This window comes from Nannobrachium achirus, assembly GCF_963921795.1.
Source record: "Nannobrachium achirus genome assembly, chromosome: 8".
Lineage (NCBI taxonomy): Eukaryota > Metazoa > Chordata > Actinopteri > Myctophiformes > Myctophidae > Nannobrachium > Nannobrachium achirus.
Genome location: NC_137817.1, coordinates 11,088,728 through 11,110,809, shown reverse-complemented (window position 1 = coordinate 11,110,809; position 22,082 = coordinate 11,088,728). Strand labels below are relative to the sequence as shown.

Genomic DNA, 22,082 nt, shown 5'->3' with positions numbered 1-22,082 from the left:
CATTTACAGCACAAAGCCACATGGCAACGTCACACCATTGTGAAAAAAGTAAGTTGTCCGGCAGATAAGGGATTTTTAACTTTAAAGCTATACTATGTAACTTTTTTAATAAAACAAATCTTAAAATTGTCCTAACTATTAAATCGCCAAAGTTTTAGAACACCCACTCCGTTAATTTCAGCCCCAAAAGCCTTTTCTCTATATGTGTTCTACTGAGCCCGTGTGGCCTTGACCGGGACTGTTTTTCCCGGCAAAATTACGTCATCTGCATCATTCCGTATACGTGTCTCCCAGATGATACACTACCGGCCAATCACAGCGCGGATCATAAACGACCGGCCAATTACAGCGCGTCTTGCCGTCTTCTCAGGAAGTAGCTTGTCTCAACAGCAGTGTTTACACTGGTGAGGAGTCATAGCATGTTACACCCGATCCCCTGGTCACAGAGGAACGTGAGACCACTCTATGGATTCATCTCGGCGAGGGCAAGGCAGTCGCGGTGGTCCGCGGCGGCTCCGGGTGAAAAAAGCAGTTTTTTGTAAAATACCTGCAAATACCTACTAGTATAGCTTTAACTTGTCCTTATTTGATCATCACTTGCCCAGGACAAGCGGACCACGGTTAATGTCGGGCCCTGCCGATATGGATATAATACTCATATCCATACTGATAAAACATAAAAAGCTGAAATATGGATATACAAGGTTTCTGCCTGACTGCAACGATCAGAGGCGTCAATTTGGTATGGCAAGGTATGGCTGCTACCACACCTTGGCTACAGGGGGGAAAAAAATGACTTCTTAAAATAAATTCATCATGCCTGTTGCTAAGGTATGGCAACATGACTGGTGTCTTGCACGTGCGCCTTCGCGCCACTGGCGACGATATAATAATACTGATATAAATATTGATATCCAACCTCGGTCTCCCAGTGCCTACCTCTGTCGTGGATCACCACTCCAAAGTGTGTAGGGGTCTTGTCTTCTGGTGCTTGGGGGGGCATGGAGACCACCGGAGGCTTGGAGGGGTTCTTAATGACCGGGACGCTTTTCTCTGAATCAGGAGAGAGAGGAAACTATAGTTAAACTCATTGCATTGTGTATTTATGATTTCACCATATGATGGACCATCAAGATTAGCTCAATCCTTTCATATTCCATTAGCGTGAAAGTGGAGAAAATCAAGTTTAAGAGCGTTAAAGCCGGGAAAGCATTTAGATGTCAGTCGTTTAGATGTGTTTAGATTTCAGTGTTGTCCATTAAAAAATGGCAGATATACAAGCTCACAGCGCTGCAAGCTTGTACATCTTTGAACATTTTAGAAAAATCTAGAAAAAATAATCTTGCATTTTTTTTTATTAAGTATTTTACACAAATCTTCTGGGGGTCCCTGGCACTATACATTTTCAAATGGGGTCCGTGGCAAAATATATATATACAGTATCAATTTGGGGGTCAATGGCACAAAAAAAGTTTGAGAAATACAGATTCAGAAGGCATTTGTGGTATCGGCCTTAATAGCTTAATGTACTAAAATCTGACTAAATTCGAATTTCTGCTTGGATTTCCACATTGTTTTTCGCCCTCAGCCAACTCGCCGGAACCACGTCTAGAGTTCGGAGCTCTGCTTCGCTTGGAATGAGAGCCCAACCTTCCAGCTGCGGCTTGTATACTTTGGACCTTTGCAAAAATGTTACTATACCGCTGAGCGTGGTTAAAATGGACTAAATACAGAATCTCAGAATAAGGTCACGATCACAACACTTTTATTAACACATATAACACTTTGCTGCCAAGCATGAGGATTGGTAATTCCTGTGTGTACAAATGTTCCATAGAGTAACGAAGTCATGACGTCACTCGCTCATCCCCCTGGTGCGCGGAAGTAATTTCTCTATGGAGAATAACATTGAGTCATCTTAAAATCATCTCATATACTGTAAGCATTGTGGTCCAAAAATAAACAAACGGTCTCTGCCATATTGTGGGGAGGTGGCTCTGTATGGTTTATGATTTAACTAATTCTGCGACAGTAACATTAGCGAGATCATTTGTTTATGTTTGGAACACAGTTCTTATATGACGCGATATGAAAAAGGACTATGGGAATTCAGAATGGGGGGGGGGGGGGGGGGGGGGAGACAGGAACCAGGTAGGATGTGTAAATGACGTCAAACTTCGTTACTCTATTTGTACGCTCCCATAGTTAAAGGGGGTGTGATACATTTAAGTGATATATTTGTAAAATAAGTGTTAAGTGTTAAATAGATACATTTTGTGTTTACTAGAGCTGGAGAGACAGGGAGACCCCTGTTACACCTTTTAGGAGTGGATTACTATCAGACTATAGAGCTTTAAATGACAACTTTGTTTTTTTACAACAAGGGTTCATACTTTAGATTGTAATTAGAGAAAAGAAAAAATAAGTGTTAAAATGTTTTCATTTGCTTCGTTCTATTGTTTTATCGCGTTTACTGTGCTAAAATGTGCGGCAGGCAAGTGGCTAAATATGCCTTTTTAGACACAATAACCCAGCAGTTTCTTTATTGCTATTTACAGTAACACTTCTAGCCCCCAAGTCACATCCAACTAGGGGTGTCTTCTAAAAATCGACGCGTCGTTTTAAGCCCCGGGAATCGACGCCAATTGTTTGAGTCGAAGCGAAAATATATATTTTTTTATATCACCAGTTAGCCTACTACTGCCAGTACTGCGGTGCACTGCTGGACTGGTGTGGTGTCATGTACTTCCAATGAGAAGTAGCAATTGGCGAACAGTTTATTGTCTCGCACCAGCGTCGGGTTGAAAGTGAGACGGAACGGCCACAACGGTTCAGACCGCCGCTTCGTTAAAACATTCAGAGCCGGGACAGTGTTCCGTTAAGAGGAGGAAGCACGCTGTCAAAATCCCATATTAAATAACCTGCCACAGCACAAACGCGCGTCCACGAAGTAGTAAACAATCTTCTAAAGTCAAATTAACATACACAAGTGTAGGCTACAAGTTACATTTTCTAATTAAAGTGCTTCTGAATTGTTCCAGTGTTGTAATCCATGATGAATGATTGTGTTTCGCTGTGTTTGCGTCCATGACATGTCCACTGCTGGCTCAAGCGGGAGCTGTGCCTCCACCTGTTTATGATCCTTTTCTGAAATGAATCCGTTCTCGACACTGACTCATTACTCTGTCAGTGCTCTGTGTCCCGCGACTGCGGACTGGATCCCATTGTTCATTTAAAAGAGCCGTTCAAGAGAGCGGAATCGTTCGCGAATGTCTCATCTACTGCACGCTGCCGAGAGACGGGGCAGAGTTGAAACAGCGGAGATGTTGTATTTGTTTTAACAGTGTGTTATAACTCTATGGTTGTACACTGCTATGCAGATAACATTTGTGCTCGCGCACCGATATCACCGAAAACACTTTGTATTCAATTCATCTCTTAATGTATTATTCTATTATGTTGACGTGGTTTAAAGCAACACTTTTTTTTTTTTTTTTTTTTTACACAAAGTAGACTATAAAACGATTCGTCGACGCGTCGGATTAACCCCCGCGACTCGAATCGACTTCATAAATCCTGTGTCGAAGACAGCCCTACATCCAACCATGAAAGATTTCGGCGCATCTTGGGAATGGGCTTATTCAGTGTAAAATTACATATTTATCCACTTGTACGCATGCCCCCAACCACTGAAATAAGAATCTCTAAAACAATAGAAAGAAGTAAATGAAATAATTTTCTTTAATTACAATCTAAAATATGAACCCTTGTTGTAAAAAAAACTAAAGTTTTCCTTTAACTAGAAAACATCAAGTAGAGCACCTTGGACTGAACACTGAGGATGTGTTTCCTGACCTTTGCCGGTGCGGAAGGTGAGCATGGCGGGCTGCCCCTCCCCCGCCACGTTGCGCGCCACCATCAGCACCTCGTACAGGCTGCTGGACTCCAGCTCCGACAGGCGCAGCGTCTTCTCACTGCCAGGGACTCGAACCGTAGACCAACTGCCAACCACCGCTCCCATCTCGTCCACCTGACACACACACACACACACACACACACACACACCCGCACACACAGTCAGAAACACACACACACACACACACACACAGACGGACAGACAGACACGCAAGACAGGAACACAGACAAACACGAGACAGACGACACGCACACAAACAGGCAAGCAGACAAAGGCAAGCAAGCAGGCCATGCCGACAGACAGGACAGAAATACAGGCACACCAAAAACGCACGCACCATGTAACCACAGCCGCAACAAACACACCAACAGCAGGGCAGAGAAAAAATAAAAATCATGTGTGAGTCCATTGTCCAGAAACTCGCAGCTCTGTCGAAGCGTAAAAGAACAAGCGGGAACAGCCAAGGCTAGCAGTGCCCCACGAGGATTCCATGTCACATTTTCCACGTCCGACAAAGACTCCGAATGCCGCTGCCAACGCACTCTTAAATAGTAGTGGTGCACTTTTATGGTCAAACTGAGCTTATTAGCGAGGAAAACACAGGGCTTTTAACGAGGAAATGCCCGACCCCTCAACCCGTCCAGCCCATGGTCCAACCTTCCCCACTTTAACCACTTCAACCCCAGCGTCCGCGCTGTGGGGGAAACCCTCGCATAAAATAGCAGATGATCTACAAGCTCACAGACCGGCTATTTTCAGCGAAGATATTTAATGTAGAGTGCAAAAGAGAAAAGTCCCTTGTAAAGAGCCTTGAGGGACTGGTTTGGGCATAGTACCGTCTCGACAACGAGAAAATAGGAGCAAAATTGACGAATTATTCAATGTCAAGACACTTTATTCGTAAAAGCGCGATTCACACAACGCCTTTAACAATAACAAAAAAAAGGAAGGTTGTGGACATACAAGGTTTCCACCCGACAACGACGATATACAGTATTATCAGTAATTAACCCTTTGTCAAGTCCCGCCCGTTGTCCCGCCGCTCTTCACACTTATTGGTTGCTGTGTCTTGGTGGGACGATCGGTGGGACACTCCATCCACTACCATTTTAATTCAGTTGCTTCGTATTGTTATTCTGTGTGTTCAATTCTAATTTCAAACTTGGTTTCAGTAAAATGGAGCCGCTCAGTGGCAGTATAGTGACTCAGCATGTTTTTAAATGTTTCTATTTCTCCAAAAACTATGTCTTAGCAAATTCAACATAAAAAAGGCAGAACCAGAACGGGACAAGGCAGATAGAGCCTGCTGCTTGGTCAGTCAGGGACCAACCAGAAGGCTAACACAGGGTGGATTCCCCCTCCCAGCTCACCTTGCGGTATTTGACAAAGTAGGCGTTGATGGGGCTTCCCCCGTCGCGCCCCGCCCTCCACTCCAGGTCGTAGACGTCAGGCTTGTGGGTCTGAGGCGGGCTGGTGATGATGGGCGCCTCTGGCGTGGGCCGCTCGCCACTCCGGTCGGCGGGCAGACCGATGGACTCCTCCCCCCCGAGCCCCTCCTCCTCCTCCTCGGGTAAGAGCAGCTCTTCGCCCTCGTCGCTCTGCATGGGGTGGAGCGAGGGCGACGCCTCCAGGAGGAGCATGCTGCCGGAGGTGGAGTCCAGGCGAGGCTCTGTGAAGCACACAACATGCAGGAGGGTTTGAGCCATTTAGGCCTAAAATTATTGGATGCTTTAACTATTAAAAAATAGCAGATATACAAGCTCACAGCGCGGCACTTGTGAGCTTGTAGATCTGCTATTTTTGAAAAAGTCGTGAAAATGTGTACAAATCTTTGAATATATGTATTTTTTAAAGCGAACGTTTGTAACTGAAAGTTTGCTTCTGGGTGGTCCCTGGAACTAAATATTTTGAGATGGGGGTCCGTGGCCAAATACATATAATTTTGGGGGTCCTTCACATGAAAAGGTTTGAGAACCACTGACATAGTAGTCTCTCAAGAACAGACTAACTGAGCTCCAGTTAAGTGAAAAGGACCTTTTCTTTGACGATGGCTAAGCCAGATTGCTGACATAGAAACATAGGTTTTTCAAAAAATCTTAGAAGGATTCAAAAGACCGATAGAATCGGGTCAACATTCTAATTTTCACTATTTTTCAATAGTTAAAGCTTAAAACAATGATACACAATAATGTGTAAAACGCTTCATTTGATATCAACAGTGCAGAAGGACATGAAATGGCAGGAGAGAGGGATGGGGGAGGACATGCAGCAAAGCGCCTCGGATCGGATTCGAACCTTGGCCGGCTGCACGAGAACTGAACCTCAACGATGTCCACTCTACCCCAGCACATTAAAAACATGCTAAAACAGCACATCTACAAGCTCGCAACGCAATGCACGGCAACACGTTCCAAGTTCGCATACTGGTTATTTTGGATGCACGACACCATCGTACAATATATAAAATACGGCTTAAGTGTTTAAGAGTTACTAGTCCCTAACGGAGTATATGCCTTTCGCACCCATCATTTTCACTTCCCTTTGGCTGAGTGAAAAAGTGACGTTCACCTGCACACTTAAAGCCAGTCTGTTTACATTATGGAGCTAGATAGCCGGCTAACATTAGCTAGCTAGCATAACAAGCAAGGTGTATCATTTGGAAAGAGGTGATAACTTATTCCTCCCACCATGGCTTGCCAACTCAGAAGGGGCTCTTCTTGTTGACACGTGAGGCCATGGTCTGCACAGCGAGGTCACACGCTCACCGTGGTAAGCCTCACTCAAGGCCAAACTCAAGGCCAGCCCATTGGTGGGGAGAAAAACGCTGTGAACTTGTACATCTGCTATTTTGAAAAGTTTTTAATACAAACATTTTCTCTCCATATTTCAGATGGGGGTTCCTTGGCACAGACCAAATGGTGAAGCGCTGATGTAAAAGAGGTGAGTGTATACCTGGGTGATGTAAAAGAGGTGAGTGTATACCTGGGTGATGTAAAAGAGGTGAGTGTATACCTGGGTGTCACTACGAGGCCTCGGGAGGGGAGCCCCCCGGCCAGGCCGGAAGAGCTGGAAAAGTTTTAGATTTTCGGGAGCGAGCCTTTTTTCCATAAAATAACAAGAAAGAGGGCGGGCTTCCCGCTAGCGGTACATAATCAGGCTTTGTTTGTGTTTTTCATTAAGGACTACGGCAGCGCACCTGGGGAAATTATGCCAGCCGGGAGCGTTATTATGGCTGACACCGGTTTGGCAAGAGACCCGGGGATGTTGGAATTATTTTTTTCTCTTTTTCTTCCACAGACGCGGAGGACATGGCCTGTGTGTGTGTGTGTGTGTGTGTGTGTGTGTGTGTGTGTGTGTGTGTTACTATACTTGTGAGGGCCAAGTGTCCCCACAAGTAGAGCAAGACTTGAGAAACAGAATTTATGAGAAGCAATTTCCTGAAACCCCACAAAACAAGTGGTTGTTTTAGAGTTAAGGCCTGTCCATACTTTGACCCAAAGCGAACTTTTCGGTCAAAAGGTCCGGTTCCACTACAAAATGACATCACTCGCGACTTCTTAAAAGCATTAGACCCGAATGAGAGTTCGGAAATGTAATGTGCACGTCGGAAAAAGTCCAACTGACCGAACATTTGGGAGATACTATAGACAGGCCTTTAGGCTTACAGTTGGGAGAATAGCCAGTATGGGATTGGTTTTAGGATTAGACACTTAGAGGTTAGTTGTAGGGTTAGAGTTAGGGTTGGGTTTAGGGTTAGACATTTCGTCCGTCGTTATCAGGTGGGAACCTTGTATATCCAAAACCTTCCTTTTTTGTTATAAAAAAAAACGATTTGAAATAGTGAAAATAGCCGATCTACAAGCAGACACAAAATAGCCGATCTACAAGCAGACAACGCCTCGCGGTGTGTGCTTGTAGATCGGCTATTTTCACTAGTCTTGTGCGACAGTCTTGTGTGATGAAGCAGGGTTTTACTTGGAAAAAACGAACAAGTTTGAAACTTGGAGAAGGTTTCTGCCCGACAGTGACGATTTAGAGGTCAGGTTTACGAGTAGGGGATGGAGTTACGCCTGATTTATACTTGCGTGCCGGTGCCGTGCACTGACAATAGGCATTCTACAACAGGCCCACAGCTCATTATGAGCTTGCAGATTGTCTATTTTCAGCTTAGCTATAGGGGTAGGGTTAAAAATAGCAAACGATTGTAAAAAAAAAAAAACCTGCATTCATAACATTCGACATCCCCACAAGTATACAGTAATACAAAACGTGTGAGTGCGCTGTGTACACCAGGACCACTAGCCTCAAAAGGAGGGGGGAGACAGAGAGAAAAGGAAAGCGGCAGCATAATTGAATACGTATTACAACGTAAACAAGTTGAAAGAGGAGGTTGGGAGAGGGTGGCGGCGGAGAGGCAGGCCGCAGGGGGCGGGGGGGACGACTGGTCTTGCTGGAGGTGTGTCTTTGGCTGTGCGACACGGCGCAGCACCGGTTCACTTTACAAAACAAACAGGCCCGGAGCTGGTAACACTAGACACTGATGCCGGGCCTGCTGCCAGCTGCCACGCATTCCACACACTGACCATTAAAATACCGGAGCGAGAAACTGTGTCCACTATACTGCTTATCAACATGTGGGCCGGGTGGGGCCGCCCACTAACAAATTCCCATAATTTGGGGGTCCTCGACGTGAAAATTATAACCACTGTGTTAAAGCGGTGAACCTTCGACCAGCTCCTAGGCCATATCGCCGTTGTCGGGTGAAAACCTTGTATGTCCAAAACCGTTCGTTTTGCTTTTATCCTTTTAAAAATGATTCAAACTAGTGAAAACAGCCGATCTACAAGCCGATCTACAAGCACACAACGCCTCGCGGTGCGAGGCGTTGTGTGCTTGTAGATCTGCTGTTTTCACTACTTTTGTCCGACGGCCTTGTATGGTGAAGCAGGGCTTTACTTTGTGATAAAATGTACAAATTTGAAACTTGGAGATACGGGGTTTCTGTCCGACAGTGACGATACGATGTTGCCAGTACATGTTGAGTGAGAACGGAGGAGGTGGAGGCATGCGGGGCGTACGTATGAGCTCCACCTGGACAGAGTGACGTAGCCCAGCCTCCGTCAGGTGAAAGGGCGAAGGTCAACGCATTACGGAGCAACACCTGGTGGCTGTGTGCAGTGTTGGAAAGTAACTAAGTACGTTTACTCAAATACTGTATACTTAAAACCCTTGAAGTCGGCCATACCACACATGACCATAAACTAAATATTTTAAAACAAAATACCCGACGACTGTAGGGTACAATTTTGCGGTACTCTACTTTTTCAATAATACTTCTGCTCCATTGAGTCTCAGAAGCAAATATTGTATTTTAAAGCTACTTACAAGTTACTTTGTAGATTTATTTATTAGAAATAAACATAAATTAACCAATTACCCTCGATTATAGTTTATCTATTTGGACATAGCAGATGTTGTGCTTTTACTCAAGTAAGATATAATTTATATTGATATTGTGGCATTGCTACATTAACTTTAAGGAAACAAATGGTTTGACTCCTTCCACCAGTGGGGCCCTCCATTCTGGACAGGACCCAGCTCGCTGGATGCCATGGTGTCTGGCTGCGCCGTTATGTTGCAACTCTAGTAATGTTTAACTGAAATATCACAATAGAGTTTCATCCCCCCATAATATTGCAAAACCAAACCAAAAGGCCTCACTTCTGTGTTTCATTTGCCTGCATATGTGTGCAGTGCCTGAACACTTGGACAGTCCTGAATGTTCCATTTAAAGAGGCGGTGCCATAGTTTTGTACTTTTTCTGGTTTTCATGTGTCTAGGAGGTTGACAGTACTTCATTAGACCCCCTGGTGTGGTTGTTATGAGCAATTATGTATTGCCTTTCTATTTGGGTTTTAGCTGGAGGCTGCCACCTTGTGGGGTCAAACGTGCAGGTCCAAAAACACAGATACTTATTACATCACAGAATCAACCCCTCCCCTAATTACCATTCACCCAACATATGTGGGTGTGGCTAACTTCAGCTGGTTCACCACCCACCATGACAACCACGCATACCAATGAACTGGTGGGTGTGGCCACATAAAAACATCATTTTAACTCTTTCTGTACACTTTTTTGGAAAAGATCTTCCTCCTAGTATAATCATATAATAGTAGATAATCATGTTTTAGAGGGGGAAAAAATCATGGCACCACCTCTTTAAAACCTGAGAGGGTTAAAGGAAGCGAGATTTGGTTTCCAGGTGGACAGTCTTGTGATACTAGCTAGTTCAGAAACGTACTGTGTGCTCTTTAGATACCTCTATAAAAGTATACAGTACTGAAAAGCAACACAGCAGGAAACAATGTGTGACATGTTTTCTTTTATTTTCCTGAACCGAGTATGTTATAAAGGGCTCTATCGTTTGTTCAATAGTGTTTGTTCATGAGCTGTCCAGCCGGCTCTCATAGACCCCAATGTTATATTCACCGAACCTCCGGTGTGAGTTTGCCACAGAGGGGCCTTTTCCACAGGCAAAGAACCGGTTCTGGTTCTTTCTCCCGCCTATGGGATGAACCAGAGGTGAGCTTTTACATAGAGAATCGGAGTTGGTTCCGAACCGTAAAAGTTGGTTCCGAACGGGAACCACAAAATCCTTGGTTCCTCTGGTTCAATCATGGTTCAATCTGGTGGAAACGCAAGCCGGTTCACAAGAACGAACCAAGGTTCCAAGAAAGTTGAACCGGCACTGGTTCTGGAACCAAGGTTCTTTCGGTGGAAAAGGCCCCAGAGTGCGACGAATCTGCCGGGCAAGGATTGCAGGGTAGAGAAAATGACATTGGTGTCATTTCCTTTCGTCTTGTTCCTAGGGTGGAGCTCGATGCGAGTTCTTTATCCTTCAAACAAACACAGCAGCTGATTTCATTCTTTAGTTCTGGTTGGAAGGTCTGTTAACCACGTGAACCCTAGCATCTGTCACGTTGGCTTTTGTACTCCGTTCTTTGCTTGCTTTTACTGTACATACTGTAACATTGTTTTGAATCGGTTCTTATTTCAATATTATGACTCTGTTGTGCTATGCCTTTGGTAATCTCGGCATCATTGAGAACGAGGGTCCTGCCCTGCAGTGCCCTCAATGTATTTCTGAGACAAACGACAAATAAAGGTCGAATGAAAGAAGAATGCCTATTCTGGCGGGGACCATTCGCAGAAAAATAGCCGATCTACAAGCTACGAGTTGTGAGCAATGTTCTTTTTATCATATAGATTTTGTGTAGAGATAGTCGGGGAAAGAAGCGGTAAAGAACAGTTGTAACTCAGGTCGGTTCTACTAAGAATAGAGGATTTAAGTGCTTAAGTGGTTAATTAGAGAAGTGTGCTAGTGGAGCGTTGGGCTGGAATGAAAGTCCTGCAGGAACAGCATGCCTAACGTGAACGCAATGGGGGGGGGGGGGGGTCATGTGATTGGTTGCCCGTGCTCAAACGAGCATGACAACACAAGTGGCTAGGCTAGCAGTTTGCGTGGGAAGTCTGCGGCCGTAGTAAAGATAGAATTCGAACGTGTGCGACTAGCTTTGTTGCGTGGGTCGCTAAAGGCAGAAAGAGACAGACGGCATGCCGCGATTGCAGCGGCAGACCTTCTCTGGAGAGAAGGAGATTGATCCTGCAAACGGATTCACATTGATGTTTTGCGCGAATGAAACCCGCTATTTATAACTAGTTGCAGCTGGCCTGGGTGCTGCTCATCATGTCTTCAGCTGCATAAAGTGAGCTGGTAGATCAGCTATTTTCAACAGAGCTTGCGCATGTGTGTGGGGAGGGAGGGACTTGGGTAGAGAGAGAGGGAGACGGACTCTAGTCCTGTTCAAGAATCTAAAGAAGACACATATCTTGTTATGTTTCTCAAAATGTGCACCTGCCCGGTCGGGCAAGCCGGTAGCTAACTTCACCTGCCCGACCTTTTATTTTACTTGCCCCAGGCAAGCGGGCAGGCGTTAGCGTCAACCCCTGATTGTTTTCTTTCATGTATATGTTAGAAGTGGTAGAAAAGCAATTTACCATTCGAGGTTTGTGGGTTGTTGTCTGACTTACCACTGTTTCAGGGTTACTTTGTATACACTTCAGTGACGCTTGCTGACCGCATCACTGGCATGCCAATAATCATGTCAAAGCACACCCTCTTGTGTAATATTGCTTAAATCAAACACGGTGGTAAAGGACTGGCGTGAGAGTAAAAAAACAAAGGTGAATTATCGGTCCCGTTTGGGTTTACAGTGGCGTTTTTTGGCATCAACCTTTCGGCACTTGTTGCTGCTCACTGTAAAATGGGTCAGGTGACTTGTGATTACACTGACTGACTGACTGACTGACTGACTGACTGACTGGGTGAATTTATTAAAGTCATAAGCTATTAAAGATAAAACAATAGCTTTTTTAGACAGTCTATAATTCAGTTTTTTTTAACCAATCAAAATTGCAGCGTGGGCCGGAAGCAGCCACCGTTACCCTGTTACTGTCATAGTGTTCTTGAGCAAGACAATTAACCAGTTGCTCTCGATGAGCAGGTTGGTGCCTTGCATGGTTTTCTCTGGTGCTTGTGTGTGTGTGTGGCTGTATAAAATGCAGGCACGTGCACACATAGACATGAAAGGGGGCTTGAGCCTCTGACCCTTTTATCCGTCTGTAAAAAAGTGCCCTCTCCAGACCATGAATGCAGTTTTTACTATGGTGAAAAAAAATGCAAATGCCCCTTTCCATGCCATTCCTGAAGGCTGCATCGCCTCGTCCAAAGTTCTCTCCTGAACTTGAATGCATCATCTTATGTTGAAAGAATTGCCCTCTCTGTGTAGAAATCCATGCCGTTACGCCACATCTCCAGTATTACCTTTTTTTATGCTTAGTTTAGCGTGGTATCAAGTACTGAAAATAGCCGACCTCCAAGCTCACAACGCGTCGCGACGCGTTGTGAGCTTGGAGGTCGGCTATTTTCAATATTTCCACCAAAAGGCCCATTTAGACATATTAGCCCCTGCCTCTCTAACATTCTCTGCACGTCCCTGATAAAATGCACCATTTACCATTTATAACCGTCACAAAGCGTTTATATCTCCCAGAGCAGAGGTTTACCGCGGTGCCTGGGAGACGGATGAGACCCGACGCGAGCTGACCTTATCATCACGGTTGAAATATCCTCTCTTATCGGGTTCGCGTCCGACGTTCTTATTTTCGCTGATAAACAAACACCACCCCCTCCCGAAACAAACGCGAACTCAGTCGCCTCGAGAAAGAATACATTCTTCTTACTTCTTACTCAGCCCACCCTAAAATCCTTGCTGATTTGAACTCCCTATATATCTGTACCGGTATTCATCATTTTGTAAGATACTGTAGAGGGGGGCCTGGCTGAGAAATGGGGAGCTAGCTGAGGAATGGGGGGGGGGGCTGGTCTGTTGGGGTTAGGGAGAGAGAGAGAGAGAGAGAGAGAGAGAGAGAGGTTGGGGGGGAGACGATGAGTTAATAAATAAAAGGCAGTTGTGTATGATGTTGACAGCCGGGTGGTCTGGACCCCGTCATAACCCTCTCCACGGTAACTCCTTTACATTCCAGCGACCGGGGGCTTATCCCCGACGGCGTGCACAAAGCTCACTCTCACGCTGGAGCTCAGCCCCCCGGGCGAGGCGAGGCCAGGCGGGGAGGGAGGAGGGAGGAGGAGGAGGGCAGCCTTGGAACCTAGCAGCACTCTAGACTCTAGCAGCTCTCCCCACCGGCACTGCACGCTCACAAGAAGAGGGGGGGGGGGGGGGGGGGGGGGGGCGGGGGGGAGCAGACCCAAGCCAAGCCAAGCCAGGCCAGGCCTCCCTGCAGACGGCAGCTTCCAGGCTCAACACAGTACACCAGACCTTAACCCTTTGTAACACTGTCAATACTGTATATATCTACCTCAACACCTTGTAACACTGTCAATACTGTATATATCTACCTCAACACCTTGTAACACTGTCAATACTGTATATATCTACCTCAACACCTTGTAACACTGTCAGCAGATATACAAGCTCACAGCGCGGCACTGAGTGCCACGCTGCGAGCTTGTAGATCTGCTATTTTTGAAAAATCATGAAAATTTGAATTTTGACCCGATTCTATAAGTGTCTTTTGAATACATTTTTTGAAAAACCTATGTTTCTATCGGCACTCTGTGCCGCGCTGTGAGCTTGTATATCTGCTATTTTTCACTGGTTAAATGGGTTAACCCTTTGTAACACTGTCAATACTGTACAGCTACCTTAACAGCTGCAGCAAATAAATAAATAAATAAAAGAATCAACCTCACGTTATGTCAGTCGTGTTTGCACACTGCCGCCGGTTTCGGACCAAGGTTGATTTTTTTTTGGCAAAGACATTTGGTAGAGAGTGAAAAGAGACTGTATCAAGTAAGCAGAGAGTTTCCAGTGAGCCAACATGCAACAATATCAGCACCCCAACTCTGTTTGACCAGAACTCTGTTTGAACAGCCTTCATTTGTATTATTGGTAACACCTGTGAAGGAAGTGACCCAACTGCAGTGCATATAGCCTATTGGCTTACGGACCAAACTAGGAGGGGAAGAAAAGCGGTAAAAAAAAAAAACATCTTTACAGATACTTACGTGATTGGACGCTGAGCATGCCGGACGACTGCGCCGAGCCAATCCCGTTGTCCAGCAGGCACTGGAACACGCCCTCGTCCCGGAAGGTCACGTCCGTGATGACGAGCGAGGAGCCCGACACCCGGAGGCGGGGCGAGGGGGCGACGGGGTGGGCGTTGAACAGCCAGGTGGTGTTGGGGGCGGGGTTACCCGCGGAGGTGCAGGTAAAGCTGGCAGAGGAGCCCACAGGGACCGTCTGGTCGCTCAGACCCGACACGATGGACGCAGGCTCTGTGAAGGACAAGACATGGCAACCATGAATGACGGACACACGGTAAACCCTATTATCCAGGCACGTGCACACATAGACCAGGGGTTTTCAAAGTGGGTGACGGGGCACCCTGGGGTGCCGCGACGGCAGTCCAGGGGTGCCGCGAGATCATTTGATAATATTTGGAATTTATTTGGACACTTGAAAAAATATTTAGTATCATTTTAAACTTGAAGTAAAAGTTATTTTCAGTCAGTTCTAACCAAAATGGCTATTATCTCAACGTTTTCCTCGCAACATAATCACTAAAATATCGTCCCTGTCAGGCAGAAACCTCGTATCTCCAAGTTTCAAATGTGTACGTCTTTTGGCAAAGCAAAGCCCAGCTTCATCATACCAGACTGTCGCACAAAACTAGTGAAAACAGCTGATCTACAAGCACACAACGCCTCGCGATGCGAGGCCTTGTGTACTTGTAGATCTGCTGTTTTCACTAGTGTAGTACCCCTACCGTACCTTGCACATTCACAGTATAGTTGGCGCTGACGATGACTCCGCTCTCCGTCTTCACAGTGCATTGGTAGCTTCCTTCGTCGCTCCTCTTCACCGAAGCGAGGGCCAGGTTGTTGTTCGATCCCGCCGCCACCGCCACTTCCTTCCCGTCCTTCAGCCACCGGGCCGGCGGCGCCGGACTGCCCGTCACCACACACTCCAAGGTCAGCGGCTGCGACGCTTCCACCGTTATCGTGCGCGGGGTGGCGGGGTACGCTATCCGCACCGGAGACCCGTCTTCAGAGGCTGCAGACAAAGAATAGACCACGCAGTAAAGTCCTGAGTGTTAATTTAACTATTAAAGGGGTTAGGGTAACGCTACAGGCTTTTGCTGTGCAGTTGAGAGTGCTACACGTACAAGACAATATAAAATACTTTTTTTATTTGTACACTAATCCTTTTTATTTACTTTTAGTGGGACTTAAGGTAAGTACATACGCACACTCACACTCACACTCACACACTCACACACACACACACACACACACACACACACACACACACACACACACACACACGTAAAGGTTCAAAACAGTAGTCGTGTGTAAAGAAATGGCGTCTATTCTATTCCTCACAGTTTTCATTTCAACTTACGTTTCACTGACAGCCTGGTGCCGTGAGCCTGGGTGCGCGTCTCCCCGGTGACAGGGTTGTAGGCGCCACATTTATACATGCCCTGGTGCTGCGCGGAAACGGAGACAATCTGAAGGTTCCCAGATGGAAGAACTAAATAGTCACCTGGAAAGACAGGGAGAGGATGTGCAACTGACTGATCACTGATATCAACACAGAGGTCAACCGGGTGCTCACAGGAGATAAAAAAACATCTGAAAGGAGTTGTGCACTTACAAAAAACTTTTTTTCTAGTGATTGTTCACGCCATGGAGACTTCATTCTTCAAGGGTTAGGGTTAGGGTTAGGGTTAGGGTTAGGGTTAGAGTTCAATAATATAATTTTTTTCCGTATTTGTCTCATTCCTAAGACAAAAAATGTATTATAGTAAATTTACCCTGATTGATTCCCCTTCCGGAATCAATGGGGGTACATTCATTGAAATCAAATAGTTGTCTTAGGAACGCAAAACAAAAACCAGTCTAGTGCAGTCTAGTTATAGAATTGTTACTTTAGTATTGTGCATACTATAGTATATTTCTGTTGCGTTACACAAGTTAAGGGTATTAAGATATGAATGACAAAAAATGCTATTATTGAAACTCAAGAAACTTGCTGTCCATCGTAAAACAATAACTAACTAGCCCTTACCCGTTCAAAGATATGAGCTCCGAAATGATGTGCAGTGTGTGGGTTATGGGGTGTGCACTGTGCACACAGTATATGAGGGATGGAAAGTAACTTTAACTTGTGCTTGCATGATAATATGTAGGAGCATCAATGTAAGAAATACCCGTTTCGTTTAATGGCTACAGACATACTGTGTACCGATCTGCATGATTTTTGGACAACATCTGTAACAGGGCCAGACAACAACAACAAAATTCAAATATACAGCATATGATTTGTGAAAGTGACAAACGGGCTTCACAGTTATGTCAGGTGTGTTCATATGCTAATGGTGATGTGATTTCAGATCAATTGCTCCAGCCACCGAGGAGAAACGCTGTGACAGACAGACAGACAGACACTCACTCAGACAGACAGACAGACAGACAGACAGACAGACAGACATTTGGAAAATGATATGTTTGAAAATAAAGACAAATCATTCATTATTCTAGATGTTTCATTCCAATGCAGGGTTGTTTGAAAGCATACCTGTGGAGGCTTCGAGGCGCTCCCCTCGCACCCTGAGCCTGGGCAGGGCTGGAGGAAGGCTGCGTGGCAGAGGACACGAGATCACTACAGCACTGCCCTCCTGAACCGCTAGGGAACGCCTGCGACTCTCCTCGTATTCCCAGATTTCTACAGAGAGCGAGCGAGGGACAAGAGACAGAGACAGAAAGACAGAGAGTGTGTTACAAACACACCAAGTACAGTATCTGTAACAGTACCAGCCAGAATCAATCAATCTGCGCCGTCTATTTAACCCATTTAGTGCTCCAGACATGAAAGGGTTAAAAGTCCAAGCTGCCGGCCGCCTGCTCCGTCCGTGGCCAGTCTCTTATTTTGAAGGCCGGAAGTAGATCGAGCTCACAATTCCTATACTTGACGATCTTTACAATTCACCCGGAATTCACAGACACATCCCCATACACAATGCCATATACCGTTGCAATAAGTGGTTTCCATCTCGTCTGACACTGAGCGGATCTGAGCTGGGAACCCATTGGCGTTGAGGAGCTGGATGGATGGTGTTGGGAGTTGGAGCGGCATTGTTTATTGTTCCAGCGAACGATGCAGTGAATTGCTGATACAACAGTGTCTCGAGGTCGTCCTCCCACGCAGCGCGGTCCAGAGCCGCCGAGGTCCCGGCGGGAACATAATGTGCCACACAGGAAGCCCCCGAGGCTCATTAAGGATACGGGCGTTGGAAGGCCGCTTGGACGTGGACCAGAGTTGAAGAGCTCTCGCTGCTTCCTTCCTCGTGCTGGTTCTGTGGGAAGCCCAGGCTGGGGGGGGGGGGGGGGGGGACTCCTTCCTCGCTGAGTGCTTTACACTCCAGAAGAGGCCTTTTCCCATTCGCAGAGCCACACTTCCTCTTGGCGCCGAAGCACTTTGATGTGAACGGGAAGCCATGGGAAGTCGGAGCGTTTCGCCACGAGTGTGTGCGTGTGTCTGCGTGTGTCCCGTTTCGTGTGAAGTGTGTCGTTTTGGTAGACTATTTTGTGCTCTTATCTCCATATCATTCATCAAAAAGTATCAAAGGTTGCAGATCCATAAGCTCCAAACGTGGCATGATCTGCTTGCTACCTTTGCCGTTTTTGAATTTGAATCCTGAAAAGAGATATGGTGTGAAAGCCCAAACAAGCTTACTCAGTTATTCGTTATGTGAAAATCCTATGACGTCTATGACATCTGACATGATACATACAATCCCTTTTATGCCCATACATGGAGATCCCTGTCTGTAGAACCAGCCACACAGATATGGGCTGTCTTGGCCATCTGTAGCCCTATGCATGACTGCATAGGGCTACATCCGTCCACAGTCTTGTACCCACCTGCTATTTCCACGCGTACGTGTCGACTGGCGATGGCAGGTCCGTGGTCCAGGCGAGCCAGGCATTGGTAGACGCCCTGGTGGTCGCGCTGCAGAGAGTGGATGGTGAGAGAGGCGCGGTTGAGCTCCAGGCCGGGCAGAGCAGCGCCCTCCAGAGGCAGGCCCTGGAAGCGCCAAGACACGGCGGCCGTCAGGGGCGTCACCGAGCAGCGCAGGCGCACCACCGAGCCCCGCGCCTGCACCACCGAGGAGGGCTCCGAGCGGAACCGGGGATATTGAGCTGCATGTGGAGGGAACAACACAGGGACAAGATAAGAGAGAGGTTTTGGGTCGTTGGGCAAGTAAAGCACTGTTTCCCCAAACACTGGGTCGGGACCCATTTGTGGGTCGCGGACACACAAATGTTTTGTGGGTCCATTCATTTTTGGTTTCCTACATTTTATTTTGAATTATTATTATTTCAACAACTACAAAAAAATAATAATAATAATAATCCCCAAAAAGATGTTTTTTTTTTTTTTTTTTACTTTGTTTTTATTTCAGTTTAGGCAACTTGTACAAATATAACAAACATATTTCACAACTGTTTTTTCTTTCTTACACATTTTTCAGCTGTTTACCAGTTGCAGAAAAAAATAAATAGAGATTATTTGGCAGAATAGCAAAACAAACAAAAACAAAAAGCACAGTCGAAAAACGCACGTCACTGTATACAGTATTGTATACAACTAGAAAAATATTGTTCCTTCGAAACAATTGTGGGCTCGCTTCAAGCCAGAAAACAATGGCTATAAAAGTACAAAATGTCAAGATCGCAGGCAGTGCTGTCTTTGACGTTACTGACGTCAAAGATTGGTCCATTTTGTTCCAAAAATGTGTTGTGCAAAAGTTGACCCGCTGGTGGCGCTATAACAGGCCAATGTAAGAAGGGTGGTATCTGCTCCTTGACCTATTGGGAATGTGCTTGCAAGATTTCACGCACATTGCAGGCTGTGTTCATGATTTGAGGTGTTTTTGGCTTTGGCCACTTTATCGCTGCTTGCAGCTATATTCATTATTATTATTTTTTTTGTGTGTGTGCACTTCATAGGCATATTAGATAAAGGTCCTTAGATTGTGTGTAGAATGTTTCATGCAAATTGCAAAAATAAATCCTAACGGGTTTAAGCGTTTCACAAACTGCTCAAAATGATATAGCGCCCCCCTTTGGCCAATTGGGGTAAGATTGGTTTTAGTGATATTTGGACTAACACTCTACATCTTTGCCAAATGCCATGAACATGTTACTTTGCATGTATGATTTAGAGGCAGAAGAATAATTTGCATAAAACTGCAATATTCATTGAATTTATTTTAAAAAGCATGTTTCAATTTTAAAAAAATCCGATCTGACAGATCTTTAGATATCGGTCCAAAGTTCACGTAAAAAAAGTTTTGTGCACGTGGAGTGAAAATTCCAGAATAAAAGCGGGTTTACGCGTTTTACAAACTGCTCAATATGGCGGAAAATCGGGGGGCGGAGCTTACTTAACAACGACACAGATGTCTTCCGCTCGAGTCAAAGCACGCGTGTAACAAGTTGCATGTCTTCAAACGAAACGAGTCATGACTTATGCCCGTATGAAGTTTGAATTTTCAAACGCTTCGTATAGCGCCCCCCTTTGGCCGATTGGAATAAAATTGGTTTCAGTGATACTTTGACTAACCCTCCACATCTTTGCCAAATGCCATGAACGTGTAACTTTGCATGTATGATTTAGAGGCCGAAGAATAATTTGCATAAAACCGCAACATTGATTGAATTATTAATAAAATATATTTCACTTTAAAAGAAATCCGCCGAGACTAGTTTGACCGTATTGGTCCAAAGTTCATGTGAAAAAAGTTTCATGCGCGTATCGCAAAGATCCCAGGAGGAGAAAGATTTTTACTGTTTTTCATATAATTCCAAATTCTGAGGGATCTAAAGATCAGAGGTCAAAAGTCAGAGCGTAAAAATTGTTCGGCATGAGGAGACGCATACGTGTATACAGGTTTCATGGCTGTACGTATAACAGAGCATGAGCTATACCTGTTCAAAGTTCGCACTTTCGAAGGCTTCCTACAGCGCCACCATTTGGCCGATTGCTGTAAAAAGTAATAGCACACGTCGCCACAGTAAGCTGAACACATTGATGTTTTTATTTTCATTTTCTCACTAAGTATGTAGGAGTAGAAAGGAACCGAAGTTTTGAGGAGAACTTGATATGACGGTTAGATATTGTCACTAGAAAAATATTGTTCCTTCGAAACAATTGTGGGCTCGCTTCAAGCCGGAAAACAATGGCTATAAAAGTACAAAATGTCAAGATCGCAGGCAGTGCTCTCTTTGACGTTACTGACGTCAACGATTGGTCCATTTTGTTCCAAAAATGTGTTGTGCAAAAGTTGACCCGCTGGTGGCGCTATAACAGGCCAATGTAAGAAGGGTGGTATCTGTTCCTTGACCTATTGGGAATGTGCTTGCAAGATTTCACGCACATTGCAGGCTGTGTTCATGATTTGAGGTGTTTTTGGCTTTGGCCACTTTATCGCTGCTTGCAGCTATATTCATTAATATTATTTTTTTTGTGTGTGTGCACTTCATAGGCATATTAGATAAAGGTCCTTAGATTGTGTGTAGAATGTTTCATGCAAATTGCAAAAAAAAATCCTAACGGGTTTAAGCGTTTCACAAACTGCTCAAAATGATATAGCGCCCCCCTTTGGCCAATTGGGGTAAGATTGGTTTTAGTGATATTTGGACTAACACTCTACATCTTTGCCAAATGCCATGAACATGTTACTTTGCATGTATGATTTAGAGGCAGAAGAATAATTTGCATAAAACTGCAATATTCATTGAATTTATTTAAAAAAGCATGTTTCAATTTTAAAGAAATCCGATCTGACAGATCTTTAGATATCGGTCCAAAGTTCACGTAAAAAAAGTTTTGTGCACGTGGAGCGAAAATTCCAGAACAAAAGCGGGTTTACGCGTTTTACAAACTGCTCAAAATGGCGGAAAATCAAAGGGCGGAGCTTACTTAACAACGACACAGATGTCTTCCGCTCGAGTCAAAGCACGCGTGTAACAAGTTGCATGTCTTCAAACGAAACGAGTCATGACTTATGCCCGTTTGAAGTTTGAATTTTCAAACGCTTCGTATAGCGCCCCCCTTTGGCCGATTGGAATAAAATTGGTTTCAGTGATACTTTGACTAACCCTCCACATCTTTGCCAAATGCCATGAACGTGTAACTTTGCATGTATGATTTAGAGGCTGAAGAATAATTTGCATAAAACCGCAATATTGATTGAAGTATTAAAAAATTATATTTCAATTTAAAAGAAATCCGCCGAGACTAGTTTGACCGTATTGGTCCAAAGTTCATGTGAAAAAAGTTTTGTGCGCGTAACGCAAAAATCCCAGGAGGAGATAGATTTTTACTGTTTTTTATATAATTCAAAATTCTGGGGGATCTAAAGGTCAGAGGTCAAAAGTCAGAGCGCAAAAGTTGTTCGGCATGAGGAGACGCATACGTGTATACAAGTTTCATGACTGTACGTATAACAG

The 22,082-nt window shown here is 45.1% G+C and overlaps 1 protein-coding gene across 1 annotated transcript in view; it reads right to left on the bottom strand.

Moving 5' to 3' along the window:
* Nucleotides 1-22,082, bottom strand: part of cdon (cell adhesion associated, oncogene regulated) — an 89,425-nt gene that overhangs the window by 23,956 nt on the left and 43,387 nt on the right. Inside the window, exons 3-10 of the mRNA XM_080731621.1 lie at nt 18,489-18,767; nt 17,143-17,289; nt 15,964-16,107; nt 15,334-15,615; nt 14,568-14,837; nt 5,287-5,585; nt 3,856-4,030; nt 940-1,053 (exon numbers count right to left, since the gene is read on the bottom strand). Coding sequence (XP_080587747.1) covers nt 940-1,053; nt 3,856-4,030; nt 5,287-5,585; nt 14,568-14,837; nt 15,334-15,615; nt 15,964-16,107; nt 17,143-17,289; nt 18,489-18,767 — 1,710 coding nt within the window. The remainder of the gene's footprint in view (nt 1-939; nt 1,054-3,855; nt 4,031-5,286; nt 5,586-14,567; nt 14,838-15,333; nt 15,616-15,963; nt 16,108-17,142; nt 17,290-18,488; nt 18,768-22,082) is intronic.